General features: G+C 44.0%; 1 protein-coding gene across 1 annotated transcript in view; it reads right to left on the reverse strand.

Moving 5' to 3' along the window:
• The window catches only part of PTPN5 (protein tyrosine phosphatase non-receptor type 5), a 529,877-nt gene that overhangs the window by 72,646 nt on the left and 442,685 nt on the right, over positions 1-14,546 (reverse strand). Inside the window, exon 8 of the mRNA XM_086957871.1 lies at positions 4,869-4,948. Within this exon, the coding sequence (XP_086813997.1) occupies positions 4,869-4,948 (80 nt within the window). The remainder of the gene's footprint in view (positions 1-4,868; positions 4,949-14,546) is intronic.

The following is a 14,546-nucleotide window of genomic DNA, read 5'->3' on the forward strand; positions in this document are numbered from 1 at the left end:
TGCTTTGGAGAACAATAAAACTGCCAACCCGGTTTAGAAAACTGAGCCCACGCTATACAGGTACTACCTAAGATTTATTATAAACCCACATGAGACACAGAGAAGGGTGTTGAGTTTAGTAATCACCGCATTATTTCTTTATTAATTCTTAGATCACACCATGTCAAAGCCCTGAAGAGAGTCTCATGAATCAATCTGGGACTTGAAACTCGTCAACACGTCTTCTACAATTGAGGAATGAATAATCATTGAACTGAGACAGTATTGAGAGACATGCAATGTTGATTTAACCCCTACTGTTCTCAAGTGTATTTCAAATGGTGTGCATCTCTCTAAAATAATTATAATCCCTATGTAATGAATGTGCTTCATATCTAATGGTTTAGAAGCAACCAACTGGTGTACCATCTCTTGTGTTTTGATGTGAAATTATTTGTTTGCACTATTTATTTCAGCTGTCTATTATAAACACAGCGTTTTGTTTATATTTGCACACAGCTGTTTTACTGTTCTGCAACAAGCAGTGTGGCCTTATTTCAGACGTGATGAAATGAAAAAAAGATATAATGAAATAAATGAAGTAATGGTTAAATAAATGACCACAATCAAAGAAATCAAAGCTTTGGTTTTCTGTCTTCTTAAGAGGATAGCAGCAGTTGAAATGGTAGGTAGGCTTTTTATTGCCCTATCTTTCTCAAGTGCCATTTTTAAAAGGGTAATGATAAATTGAACTTTACCAGTAAATAGGATTTATGATCACCATTCTAATGATATGAAACATGACAGATCTACACCTTCTCAATTAGGAATTGCAGCTTATGGGGCCGATTCACAGAACTAATGTAAGACAAAAAAATAAACTCGCTACTTTTGGTATTCACAGAAGGCATTTAGTAGTCGTAAGTTAGGATTTTGTCTTAAGTTACAATTTTGTCTTAAATCATGATTTTGTCTTAAAGTAGGATTTTGTCTTAAGTTAAACTTAAGTTTAACTTAAGTTTGTCTTAAATTTAATTTAAGTCAAAATCGTGGTTTAAGACAAAATCCTAATTTAAGACAAAATCCTAATTTAAGTTTACTAAATGGCTTCTGTGAATAACAAAAGTTGTAAGTTTATGATTTTGTCTTACGTTAGTTCTGTGAATCGGCCCCAATATGTGCAATAAGGAATTCCATATGTTAACATATGAGAGGGGTGAGCCTCACAGTAGTGAAAAACGAATTCAGGTGTTTTTCACTCCCATGACATGCAACAGTGAAATGTACAGGTCCTACCTTATGATTACATAGCACCTTACTTAGCACTTGCCCTATGGACTACCAAGGGCCTACCTTGGGGGTGACTTATCTATCTATATAAAAACAAAAGTATGTCCGTTTGCCCTTTATACATTACTACACCATTCATCTGATCGACATGAAACTTTGGGAAGTTGTGGAGCACACTCCCGCGAAAGTTTCTGTAAAAAAAAATAATAATAACAAAAAAAAAGAAATTGTTAAAAGTTGTTGAGTACACTCCTGCGAAGGTTTCTGGTTAAAAAAAAAAAGAAATTGTTAAATATCGGACCCCTGGCCCCCCCAGGGCCCTCATAATCTTTCCAATACTGAACTTTTACAGTTTCCGGTGCGACTCGCTTTTGCAATGACCATCAACAAAGCACAAGGACACTCGCTGCAAGTGTGTGGACTAGATTTGGAGAATCCGTGCTTCTCACATGGACAACTGTATGTGGCCAGCTCCTGCATCGGAAAACCTTCTGATTTATTCGTGTAAGCACCAGACGGAAAAAAATAATACAGTGTATCCACAAGCACTCGAATAAATAAACAGAATTAAAAGAGCAATTTAAAATGTTTTCCATATTAAAATGAATGTTTCAGTAAAAATGACACAATGTAAATTGAATGTTATCATAACAAGTTTCCTTACATTTCCTTTCTTCTGAGATCGCAGCAACACGCGACGGGTAAGCTAGTATGTAATAAAAGGGGAGTTTAAAGCTTGTCAAGGGGTTTAAAATGCCAAGTCAACATGGTAGTGTAAACTGCACACACAGGCTCTGCAGTGGCAGGCCTGAGACATGTGTGAAGGGCTACTTGTGTGGGTGGCACAAACAGTGCTCAAGGCCCATTAGTTTCAGCTTACAAGCACTGGGTGCATGGTAATGAAATCTACTAGGGACATATAGATAAATTAAATATGCTAACTGTGAATAAGTCAATCAAACCATGTTTAGGGGGCAGCACATACACTTAAGCACTGGTTTGCAGTGGTAAAGTGCTCAGAGTCCTAAGGCCAACAAAACGAATTCAGAAAAATTGGAGGCAAGCAGACAAAACGTTTCGTGCAAGATCACCCTAAGATCTAACAGTGAGAAAATAATAGATGTAGCCAGATTGATTTTTACCTCACAAGTCTGATGCCACATTTCCTTCAGGTGTTTCCCACTTTATGTATATTGTCGCTATTCCATGAACCCCTTCCTTGCTGCCGTCGGCCAATGGCTGACGGCAGCACTACGTCCCCAGTGCTGCCGTCGGCCAATGGCCGACGCGGCCCCGCCCGTTTTGCGGAAGTGCCGCACTGCGGGAAAATCAGGGCCGCAGTAAACGGGTTAATATCTGTGTTATACTTAAGGTATTTTGATTTTTTTGGGGAGGGTGTGGTTCAATACTCATTCTCCAATAATCCACGGTCAAATATATTTTGTATTCCTTAATTTGTGCATTCATTTCCTGAATTGTATTTACTGCTGAATGTTCTCATTGTTTGTAGACAACTGATAAAGCTGTGTTTTTCCCACACTCCCTGAACACAATACTAAATGAATACGTAGGAATCTTTGTGTCTTCGTGCATAGTATAAACACAGGTTTCAAAGAATGCTGGGTAGTGCTTTTTGTACATGTAGGGTTTTGTCATTAACTACCTTTAAATTGAAAAGTCAGTGGGAAGAGAAAAGTATAGTTATTACATGTGCATCCAAAAAGGAAAAAACATATTTTGCCCACGAGTGACACGAATGCTACGTGTAAAACGGAGTATCCTGCATAACACTCACATTACAAAATTGTGTCTAATATTGTCACAGAGCTAGGCCAGAGACTGCTGTACAAAATATTGGGATGACAATCACAGAGCAAAGTCTCTAATTCTGGTTTAGTGAATTTGAGTAGGTTTGAACTCATCCACATGTTAATATCCTCCAAGAATTGTAAAAGATATTGACTGTTATAGAGGAGGGTCTCAGTATCGTCCTCATACATATAAAATGTGTCTAGGTTAAAATACAGCTTAACTGTGCCCATGCTCTATGACTGTCTTAAGAATAGTGTACCTTATCTCAATAATACAAATATATGGAATGAATTGAGTTAATGCAGGTAGTGGGCCATATGCCATGCAAAATAGTTGGGGCTGTGCTTGCAGCACCCACCTCTTAGCATCCTGGTACAGTTGTAGACAACATATCATAACATATAATAAAATGGCAATATACAAAGAGGTAGACAAACAAGCCAAACCACTGACTCTGGGTTGGGCAATGGTTGAATTAATTAGGAAAAATGGTTTTTAGCTCAATAGAAATAGGCATTGGAGCAGATACCGGTCAGCCTACAGTGATCCCTGCTTGATAGTCCAAGTTAAATATAGCATAAAAGTGTAATGTTTACCGCACAAGACAAAAGCTATGACAAAGCCAATAACTCTGTATTTTTTATAGTGCATGAAGCATGGAGAGATACACAATAAGCATGTAGGAATTGCCTATGCTTACACTGGCAATGGGTACATGAGTTCTCATGCTTGGTGCCAATTATTTCTCAATGTACCTTTGAAATCTGTTTGAAACAGTCCGCCATTTTTAACACTGACAATAAGGCAGATATACTAATTTGAACAGTTCAACAAAGCTATGGGATATGGATTCTAAACCTTATAATCAGATTGCCACAGAAAAGTATTGTAGGATTGGCAGTCTACTATTTAAAAATGATGTGGTCCACTTATGTAGTCTCTCCTTTGTGGGAAGGGTAGTGGGAGTCTACTTGATTTTGATTCAGTTCTCGGCTGTGCACCTAGTTAAAGTTGTGGGTGGACAGCAGAAGACTTCATGCACATTGACAGAATCATGGTCTTACGGGCTAGTTGTTGAAGGTCTAGAGGCGGATTTTACACTGTAAACAATGTGTGTGACTCAGATGATTATTATTTAAACTGTTTAAACCATACTACCTTATGATACCAGATTAATGTGCAAATTAATTTTCTTTTGTAAGTGCTTAAAAATAAATGATATTCCTTGGAAGCCCTCAAACACATTTTTCAACAATTAAAAAACACAAATGTTTGGACGACCTACCTTTCCACAATGAACACTTCATTCCTATAAATTTCAGGCTACCTGTGACATTTCCTACGGCTTTCTGAGTCCTTAATGACTAGCAAGCAGCTTTTGCTACAACTCAATTTGTGAGCCAAATGGACGGAATTAATGTCTGATCCATGCTGTTAGAAAATGTAGACTACAGTTGGACTCACTCACTTCACAAGTCAGTACATTCTAATGGGTAATATGCTGTCTGAATTTGTAAGTAATGTTAATCAAAGAACCATGGTCTGCTTAGTCTTTTCAGAATTCTCAGGTAATTAATGTCAGCAGATGAACACCAAAGATGGCCAACCTATGAGACCCTTGGGGGCATGGAAACCGTATATGGTGTATTATTAGCATCCAAGTAAAGGCTGATAAAGAGTCATACCTAAATAATAGTAGAAAAATAATAAACTAATGGTGCTTCATAAAATATCCTGCATTTAGTATAGTGCAAAGAGTACCATATATTGATATTTGCAGTACTTACCCGTATATAATTAGCATTAATATACGAGCTAAGGGGATCCCCCTCTTCGTCTGATGTAAGGCATACTCTGCTGTGAGTATCTGTAAAAAAAGAAAAAAGCAATAAAGTAACCAGGGATGGTGGTATGGGGGGTTATAGTTGTATTAGAGCAACATACATTTATTTGTAAGTCATTGTATAACTTGACCAATATTAACAAATTAGATGTTACTACGAATCAGGGAGTCAATCTGTTCATGGAAAGTGGGCAGGTCTGTTTTTTATTACTGGTTTAGAAATAAGTATTTGGTGAAATAAAACACCATTGATGACCCCACTGGTGCACTAAAGCGTCGAACCTGGCCCTGTCTCTTCTCTTTTAGATGCAGGACAAGTTAACAATTAACAGCAGGAGCAAGAGGTGACTTATTTAGGAAACATAAGCTGGATGCTGCAGTGAAGTGCTGTGAACAAGTAATTGCAGTATTAGTCAGTAGTTGAACATCAAGTGCAACTTCATGTAATTCTGGAAAGGAATCATGGCTGTTGTTAAGAAAAACTAAGATAAATAGATTTAGGCAAAGGGTGAGCTGTCAAACAAAAGCAACGAGCTGTGGCATTCTTAGTTAACGCTTCTCCATCCCTCAAGCTCTAGCCCAAGGTGTCCAGATTTAGAAACATTTGCATGGCCTGAATCAAGCTTTCCTCAGACAACTAGGAGAGAGTGGGATGTACAATGTTAAAGTAATGGCATGGTAGTGGTATTCTCATGGCCCACCCTGTAAGTATGGTCCATACGAAGTGTTAGTATCTGTAGTGCACACAAATCACAAACTGAAAGCCCCAAACTAAACACTTTTTCTAAACCTTTTTATTGATTTTCAACATGTAAACAATTATCAACAGCGACTGTTGCCCCAACTGTGGTAAGCATAGAAATGTCCCTCATCCATGAAAATCGAATCTCATTTCCTTCACCTGCCTGTCCAACCCGTCTCCAGCTGACAAGCCCCTCCGCATACTCTCCTCTGGTCCTGGTCAGTTCAACACATCCATACCCCTGTATCTCTGCCATGGGTTCCGTACCTTCTCCCATTTTCAGGAGACCTCTGTCCTGCATTTACCTGTTTCTCTGCCATTATAGACCAATCCATGTCCTCTGTCTGTGCTTGAAGGTCCAGTGCATCACGTGCCCCCCCAGCTCCAGGCAGTGTTTCTCTTAGCCACTGCCTGTCCCACCGTTAGCAGCAGGTTGGTGTACTGCAGAGGATCTCATTACCCCCACTCACTGAGTATAAGCCTCTTGACATTCTTCTCAACGTTTCATACCTGTAGGGCAGTATTCTCTCAGAAGACCACACAGTGTGCAGGAAATACCCTACCTCCCTGCATCCCTGCTGCACCTACACGCATCCGTCCTTACCATTTTATAGAGGACTACCCTGGTATAATATTCCCTGTGCAGCAAAGGCGCTGCAGCAGATGGAACACAGCCCTTATCACTATCACCCTCGGGGCCTGGAGCATCTCCTTCCACTCCCAAAGTTCAAGTGAGTCGATGTCTCTTCCCCAGTCAGTCCTTAGCTTTGTCATCCTCTCCGGCAAATTGGACACTATTTTCCTGTATATTAGGAAGACTGCTTTCTTAGTTAATGGTTCCCTTTCTTCCAGGGATGAGGACTCTTTGACCATGTCTTTGCTACAGCACGTCTCACTTTCAGGTAACAGAACACCCCCATTTCCACCTAGCTATATTCCTGCTGGAGTGTCTCCAGGGACTTCAGTCCTTGCGTTTACAAGGCGTCGCCCAGGTTGGATATACTGATCGTATCCCATGGACAAAGGTCTCCCAATCTGCCGTCCTCCCTCAGAGCATCACTGTTCCATAGGTGAGTGGCCCTATTCAGTTTCTGCCCCCAGCTTAAGTATCTTGAGGCCTGTGTCCAAACCCTGGTGAAAGTGTGTGTGTGCTGTGGGAGCCGGCTCTGCTGTTGGTATCTATAAGGAGCTACCAGGTATCCCCTACTCATGTGTCTGTCTACCCGCAACGTGGGTTCTGCAAGCAGTACATAGACTCAGTCATTAGCAACCATCTGCTGCACCAACGATAGTATCTCTGGACATCCAGGAAAGCTGTCCCCTATTGTATACTCCCCTCGTCATTTTTGTCAACGCTATGCAGGGTGCCTTGCCATCTCACAGCAAGAACCTCACCTCACTCTCCAATTGCTGGAAGAAAGCCTCCAGCACCCTACATGGAGTATTCACTAGCACATAAAGCAATTTCGTCAACATGATCATTTTATACATTGCTGCCATTCCGAAGAGGGCCAGGGGCAGAGCAGAGCCATATAGATTATCCCTGAGGAATTGTTCCTCGTTTCTCGTCACACAGATACCCAGGTACCGATAGTCCTCAAGCGTGATTTGAGGTGGTAGGTCTCCGGACATTGCATCCAGTGTACGAGCTATAGATTTGCAATATATGTAAGAGTCTCTGGATCGTGGTGTCCGACTAGACCACGTAAAGAATAACATCATCCGCATAAAGTGAGATTATTTCCCCCAAAATGCATCCCACCTAAGCCCCTGCACCAGCTCATCCTTCTGAATCCATGCCGCAAGTGGCTCTAGAGCCAACGCGAAAAACACTGGCGAGCGCAAGCTTCCTTGTCTCGTGCCCTTGTGAAACTAAAAAGCCTCAGAGTGCTCACCATTTACTCTGACCGTGCCAATAGTTGACTACATAGTAAACTGACATGTTTCGGGTATTCTGAGCCAAACCTCATTCGCTCAAGAACCTCAAACATAAAGGACCACTCCAGGAAAGTAAAAGCCATTTTTTCATCAAGGGACAGAACCACAATTGGTTCCGAGATAAACTCCATAAAAACCATTCAGCCAAAGAGTCTTCGTAGAGTAAGTCTAGTCCCCCTGTTGGGCATGAAACCCAACTGGCTGGATGTACCAAGTTTATAGCCACCCATTTCAATCTAGTAGTCAGCAGAATTGCCAGTATAGCTTTGGCATGCAACAGTGATATTCACTGATAAATGATGCATTTATGCAATGATTTGCCATCCTTCAGAATTGTCAATATCTTTGGCAGTCACTGATCGAATGGAAGGATGCCATACTACCTAGCCTCTGAAACATCAGGAGATAAGGCACCACCTTTCCCACCACTCCCTTGTATAGCTCAATGGTGAGACCGTTCAGTCCTGCCCCATCTATTCCCTGTCGTGTACAGCCAGCACTGGGTGGTCGAAAAAGAAGCTGTGGCCATATTTTCAGCCATATCCCGATATTCCCACCACTTGAGTTTCAATCCACCGAATTGCCCACCATGGTCTCCAGGTCTAGCAACTCAGAATCTAAGTGGTCCAACTGTGCCCTCCTCTTCTTTTTATCCCTGATCAGAGAAAGTGCTTGCCCCCTTACAACCATCTTGCATGCCTCCCACAGAATCCACTCTGAAGCACACTGAGCCCCCATTGTCAGTTATTTTCTATAAACTGTCTCTAATTTGTCTTTCCTTCAGGTACCAAGGTTGCAAGACCCACCCCATCCTTCATCCAACAAGTTCCATCCACACTGGGGAGTGGCCGAAGATGCCGCTAGCTAGCACACTTGCCTCCCTGAATCTCCCCATACATGGATTGTGTCAATAGATGATTAACCTTTGATAAGGAGTAGTTCGCCCGCCTCCCAAGTAGATTGTGTATTGTCTATCTAGCGGCTAGTGTCCTCACCAAATATAGAACAGTCCTATAGCCACGGCGAACTGCACCCAGGGGCTCGGCCTATTTCTGGTGCATCCTTGAGTAGAAGGTGTATTGTCTATCTATGGGATAGTGTCTTATCCAAATATCCAGCAGTCCCATAGACGACGTGAACTGCGCCAAGAGGCTCAGCCAATTTCCCGTCCCCCCGGGTATGAGTCTGTCTGTTTGGTCATCCATCACCATATTAAGGTCACCCCCCAACACCAGTACCCCCATCGGAAGAGACAGCAGCAAAGAGCCCACCTCTCGCAGGGTTGAGGCATGCAATTTTGGGAGCATATATAGTGAGCAAATATTCACCAATTTCCCATCAGTGGTACCTGAGCAGGCCACAAAGTGGCCTTCATCATCAAGCCAGCTCTTACTGTGGGCATAGAGTGTATTCTTATGAATCAGGATCCACACTCCTCTCGAGTCTGTAGTAAAGCCAGCATGGACCAGAACTGTACCCCTGTCTCTCCAGCACTTTTCAGTAGTTGCCTTTTAGATGAGATTCCTGCAACAGCGGTGCATTCAGCCCCTGTATTTTCAGATATCCTGTGACTACTCCCCTCTTTATTTTACTTCATAGGCTATTTACATTCCAAAAAAATATTTTTTCTTTAGCGGTATGCATGCTGGACCTGTGATTAAGTGGTGTGGGCCCCTGTGGCGGTCTGTCCTCAGGCGGATGGGTTCTTCACTCGCAGTGGGTCCAATCTACTTGGCTGTCTTGGAGTAACCCTAAATCCTCCCATAAAACTACACCCCCCCCACACCATTCATAGCAGGACCCCTACTTGCTGCTCTTGTAACATGGAAAGTGCCCGTTGCCCCCAAACTTCCCAAACATTACTAGTTCTAACAATCAGACATGCCTCTCACCAATCACAAAACCACCACCTCAAATGTAATCATGGTGCTTCTCATTGGTGAACCAGTGTCAATGTCTAGCATTACCTCATTCTCTGGTACCAGGCATGTCTGGAAAGGCCAGATTATCGAATCTCCTGCAGCAAGCGTCTTACGTCATTACCTCATGGCCAATCTGGGTCGCTCTCCCGTCCACGGACACGGATCAGACCTCCAAGCGGCATCTTGGATCTCTTCTCATTCCCCCTCATACAGGGAGACCCCCAGGAAGTGTGTGTCCCTGTCGCATGTCTCTCGAGGGCTGACACCCTTGACGGCGTGTGATTCTCCCTGCCTGTCGCTCTCCTGTTATGTTTAATCTGACGTCTCTCCATCCCGGATGGTGTGTTGAAGTGCAAAGTTTTCCCTTCTGCCACTATTTGCAGTTTGCACTTCCGAAACTGAATCATAGCAAATTGTAACCTCAGGGTGAAATCCAGAATGGCCTGACCTTCTCATTCTCACATGATAGCTCACTCCTCAATCTTGCCACCTGGAGGATTGCATCTCGGTCTCTATGGTTGAAAATGCGTGCAATGAATGTGCATTGCGGCGCAGCTGGACACAGCGGGGGACAGAAGCCCTTGCACCTCACTCAATTGAGAAGTACTTTGAAAGACATTTAGGTGTCAGGACATTAAGGAAGAAGTCATCCAAAAACAGCTCAACGCTAGGGCCCTATGCTCTCTCAGACATCTCTCATAAAAAAAAGGGTATTTGTATGGGCACACAGCTACTCAAGCTAGAGTGTCCTGGCACCTGGACAGCAGGGGAAAAGGAGTGAGAAAGATCCCGATTAGTGATTAAAAAGCCAAGTTTTAAATTTTTTCCTAAAGGAAAATAGGTCTGTATTAAGCATAAGGGCCACCAGAAGTCTGTTCCAGAGTTTCGCGCCTAAGAAAGCAAAGGATCTGCCTCCCATCCAGGTCAGGTGTATCCTTGGCACACAAGCCAAGTTGGCGTTGGACGAGCGCAACGGTCCAGAGGTAGTGTAGTGATTAACCAGTTTGATTAGGTAGCCGGCTCCTACATTGTGGAATGCTTTAAAGAAGATCGTCAGGGCTTTAAAGTTTTAAAGTAAATCTGTTCTTTTATGCTACGCCAATGTAACGATGTAAGAATCAGAGTTATATTAGATCTAGGTTTAGGTTAAAGGATGGCTCTGGACGCCACTTTTTGGACCATCTGTAAACTCTTGATCAGAGATTTAGGAAGACCCAGCTACAGACAATTGACATATTCAAGCTTTGAAGTCCCCATTGCCTCCACTACGAACTTTCTGCTTTCCAGCGGAAGTTGTGGCAGGAACTTTTTTAGCATTCGTATGAATCAGAAAAAATGCGCCAGTAAGGTTTTGAATCTGAGATCGCATGGAGAGAGGTTTTTTTAACACGATTCCTAGATTTTTGTCTTTCTCCCTTTCTACAGGTGGGGGCGGCAAATCCTCAAGCCACCAGGAGTGCCACACAGGGGTTTCCAAAGAGAACCACTTCTGTTTTGTCCGGATTACACTTAAACTGATTAATCCTAACCCAGTTAAACACCTTCATGAGACTGGCCCCGATCCTTGCCCCATCAATGTCGGAACCTTTATCACAGGAGATCAGCTGAGTGTCGTCAGCGTAGGAAATAATTTTGGCCCCCTCTGCCTCTACCATGGATGCAAGGGGGGATAAATTGATATTAAAGAGCGTGGGGCTGAGAATGGAGCCCTGAGCGACACCTACTTCAGAGGCCGGCACCGGTGATGGAAACAGAGGGAGCCAAATATCCTGAGATCTATTACCATAAAAAAGAGGGCAACCAGGTCAGGGCGATCCCACATAGGCTGATGTCTTCAATCCTATTTAGGAGCCTATCATGTGGGACCGTATCAAAGGCCGCCGACAGATCGAGCAATATCAGCACGGCCTTTCCTCCCTGGTCCAGTTTGCCCCTGATGTGCTCTGTCACTTCCAGTATGGTGGGCTCTGTACTGAAATTCTCCGTAAAGCAAGATTGGGATTCATGGAGAAGCTCCCCTCTTCAATATGACTTTGCAAGGCCTTGTTAACGTGCTTCTCCAAAACCTTAGAGACAGCCAGAAGCAGAGAGATTGGCCTATAATTCGACGGATCCTTCGGATTGAATTTTGCGTTTTTAAATCAATGGAAGAATGTTAGCATGCTTCCATGATTTTGGCATAATGCCAGTAGCGAGGGAGGCATTAAAGTGCTGATGTATTGTAGGGAGAATGGTGGGGACTAGTAGAGTCAGGATGTTTGCTGGGAAAGGGTCGGACGGGGAACCCGAATTAATGCTTTGAAGGAGGAACCGTGACTCTTCCAGCTTTAGCTCCAGGAAAGCATATAAGGATGGTAGATCCAGGTTCTGAAATTTACTATTAACTTTATGATAAAAAGATAGCTCCTCTTCCGAGATGTCAGAGAAAGATTGCTGGATCAAGGAGAAAGCCCTCCTGCCTAAAAACATCTTGGCTCGAAGCTGGAACCAGACTGACCTTAACGCTCTTTCTTCTTCATTGTCCACATCTGCTCCTGACCTGACTGACCTGTCCCTGGAAAATCAGGCGGATGTCATCAGCACTTGGCTTTCTTCTGCTTGCGACCAGGTCGCCCCACTTAAAAAGGTTAAATCTGTTCGCCCTCATGACGCTCACAAGTGGTTTACCAGCGACCTTAAATCCCTTAAATTAGAGCTTAGGCGTTCGGAGCATCATTGGCGACGTAATTACTGCCCTACCCTCCGCCTCAAATACAAAGCCCTCCTCAATAATTACAAAAAAGCCATTTTAGCGGCCAAAACCACATACTTCACTGAGCGAGTGACCCTTTCGGCCAACAAATCCCGTGAGATTTTCTCACTAGTTCACAGTCTTGCCACCTCTGATCGTGCCTGCCTCTCCCCTGCTCCTTCCCAGTCTCTCTGTCTCTCTCTGAATGATTATTTCATCAATAAGATCATTACCATCAAGGCCAACATCCCCATCGTATCTCAACCTGAACTTTCGGGCTATCGTTCTCTGTCCCCCTCCGTTCTGGACCACTTTCAACCCATTTCATCTGAGCTCTTCCTCGACCTGCTTGTCAAGGTCAAGTCTGGCTCTCCTGCGGACTGTGCTCCCGCACGGATTCTCAGAACTCTCTAAGCTAGCTGCCCTGTCCCCCTACTCACTTTCCTCAACACTTCTCTGGCTTTGGGTTGTGTTCCTTCCTCTTTTAAATCTGCTATAGTTTTCCCTATTTTGAAAAAAGCTGGTCTTGACCCTTCTCTCCCATCTAATTTCAGGCCGATCTCCCTACTCCCCTATCTAGGGAAGATCCTCGAAAGCCACGTAACATCTTGCCTCTCCACCTACATTGAGGAGAATCATCTCTTGGCCTCCCACCAGGCGGGCTTTCGTCCCGGCCACTCCACTGAGGGTGTGGTCCTCGCGGTCCTGGATGAACTCAAGGGGAAAGCCGACAGCAATCTCCCCCAAGCCTTGGTCCTTTTGGATTTGTCCGCTGCGTTTGACACGGTCGATCATGCCATCCTTCTCGACCGTGTCAGCAGCGGGCATCGAAGGCACTGCCTTCTCCTGGATCGCATCCTTCCTTCAAGGTAGATCGCAGGCAGTTCACCTCTCTGGCTTTTCTGCTCCCCCTCGCCCTGTCACCTGTGGGGTCCCTCAAGGCTCTTCCCTTTCCCCACTTCTTTTAACCTTTATATCTGCCCCCTTATCTCTTCTCTTCTCGAGCTGGGGGTCTCTGTGTACAACTACGCAGATGACCTCCAGCTCGTCTTTGATCTTTCATCCCCAGCTGAATCTCTTCCCAAATTTTGTTCCACCCTTGTTTTTATTTCCCAGTGGATGAGCTTCAATCATTTGAAGCTCAATCCGGACAAGACAGAGCTCGTCCTTACTGGAGGTTCTTCCAACCCTTGGTCCCCAGCTCACTGGCCCCTCTCATTCGGTCCTCCCTCCATCCCAGTTTCCTCTGTTCGGACTTTGGGCATTAAGATCAGCAATGATCTGACCATGCATGCCCAAATTAGCTCCGTTGTGTCTTCTTGTTTTTCCTCTCTTCGCTTAATCCGCAAGATTTCCCGTTTTTTTTCGGTTGACGCCCTCAAAACCATCATTACGGCCCTCATCACCTCCCGCTTGGATTACAGGAATGGCTTGTACGTAGGCATCCCTGCCTACGAGACTCGCCGCCTCCAGGCTATCCAAAACCAGGCGGCCCGCCTTATCCTTCGCCTCCCCAAATCCTCTCACATCACTCCCGCCCTCAAGTCCCTCCACTGGCTCCCGGTCCATCTTAGATCTTACTTTAAACTAGCCTGCTTGGCCTTTCGGGCGCATGCTCGCTCTGCCCCGCACTTCATCAACTCTCTCATCACCTCTCACACCCCTAGCCGCACTCTCCGTTCTTCATCACTCTCTCTCCTTCACGTCCCTCGCTTCCGTAAATCATGTACTGGGGGTACCCGATTCTCCGTGCTGGCCCCTCAGTTCTGGAACAGTCTTCCTCTTTCTATCAGCTCTATTCCTATTTTTTCCCACTTTCGCAAAGCCCTTAAAACTTTTCTTTTTCTTCAGGCATTCCCTGGCTAAATCTCTTGGGTCCCTCTGTAGATACTGATGTGTTTTCCAGCGCCAGGAAGCCGCTTGGCCGCAGAGCGCTTTATTAAGTTTCTTTTTCATTTGATTTCAAGGAAATTTTTTAATGAAAAAATTGGGCAACCTGTTTTGACCATGCTTTTGTGCATGGCCCTTCAATTAAGCCAGCCTTTGGTGAGGTGAAGGATTTAACTATTCTAAAAATGTTGTTACTTTTATTTTTGGCAGTATCAATCATGGTTTGGAAAAAGTTTGATTTGGCTGCTATTACCAAGAAATAATGAGCTTTTATGTTGTCTTTATACACATTCCTGTCATCAGGCAGGTAGAATTTGCGCCATTTCCGTTCCTTTTTTCTACAGTTTCTTTTGCTCGCTCTAAGAATATAATTATACCAAGGGGCCGGTGTAGCTGACC

This window comes from Lissotriton vulgaris, chromosome 2_1, assembly GCF_964263255.1.
Source record: "Lissotriton vulgaris chromosome 2_1, aLisVul1.2, whole genome shotgun sequence".
Classification (NCBI taxonomy): Eukaryota; Metazoa; Chordata; class Amphibia; order Caudata; family Salamandridae; genus Lissotriton; species Lissotriton vulgaris.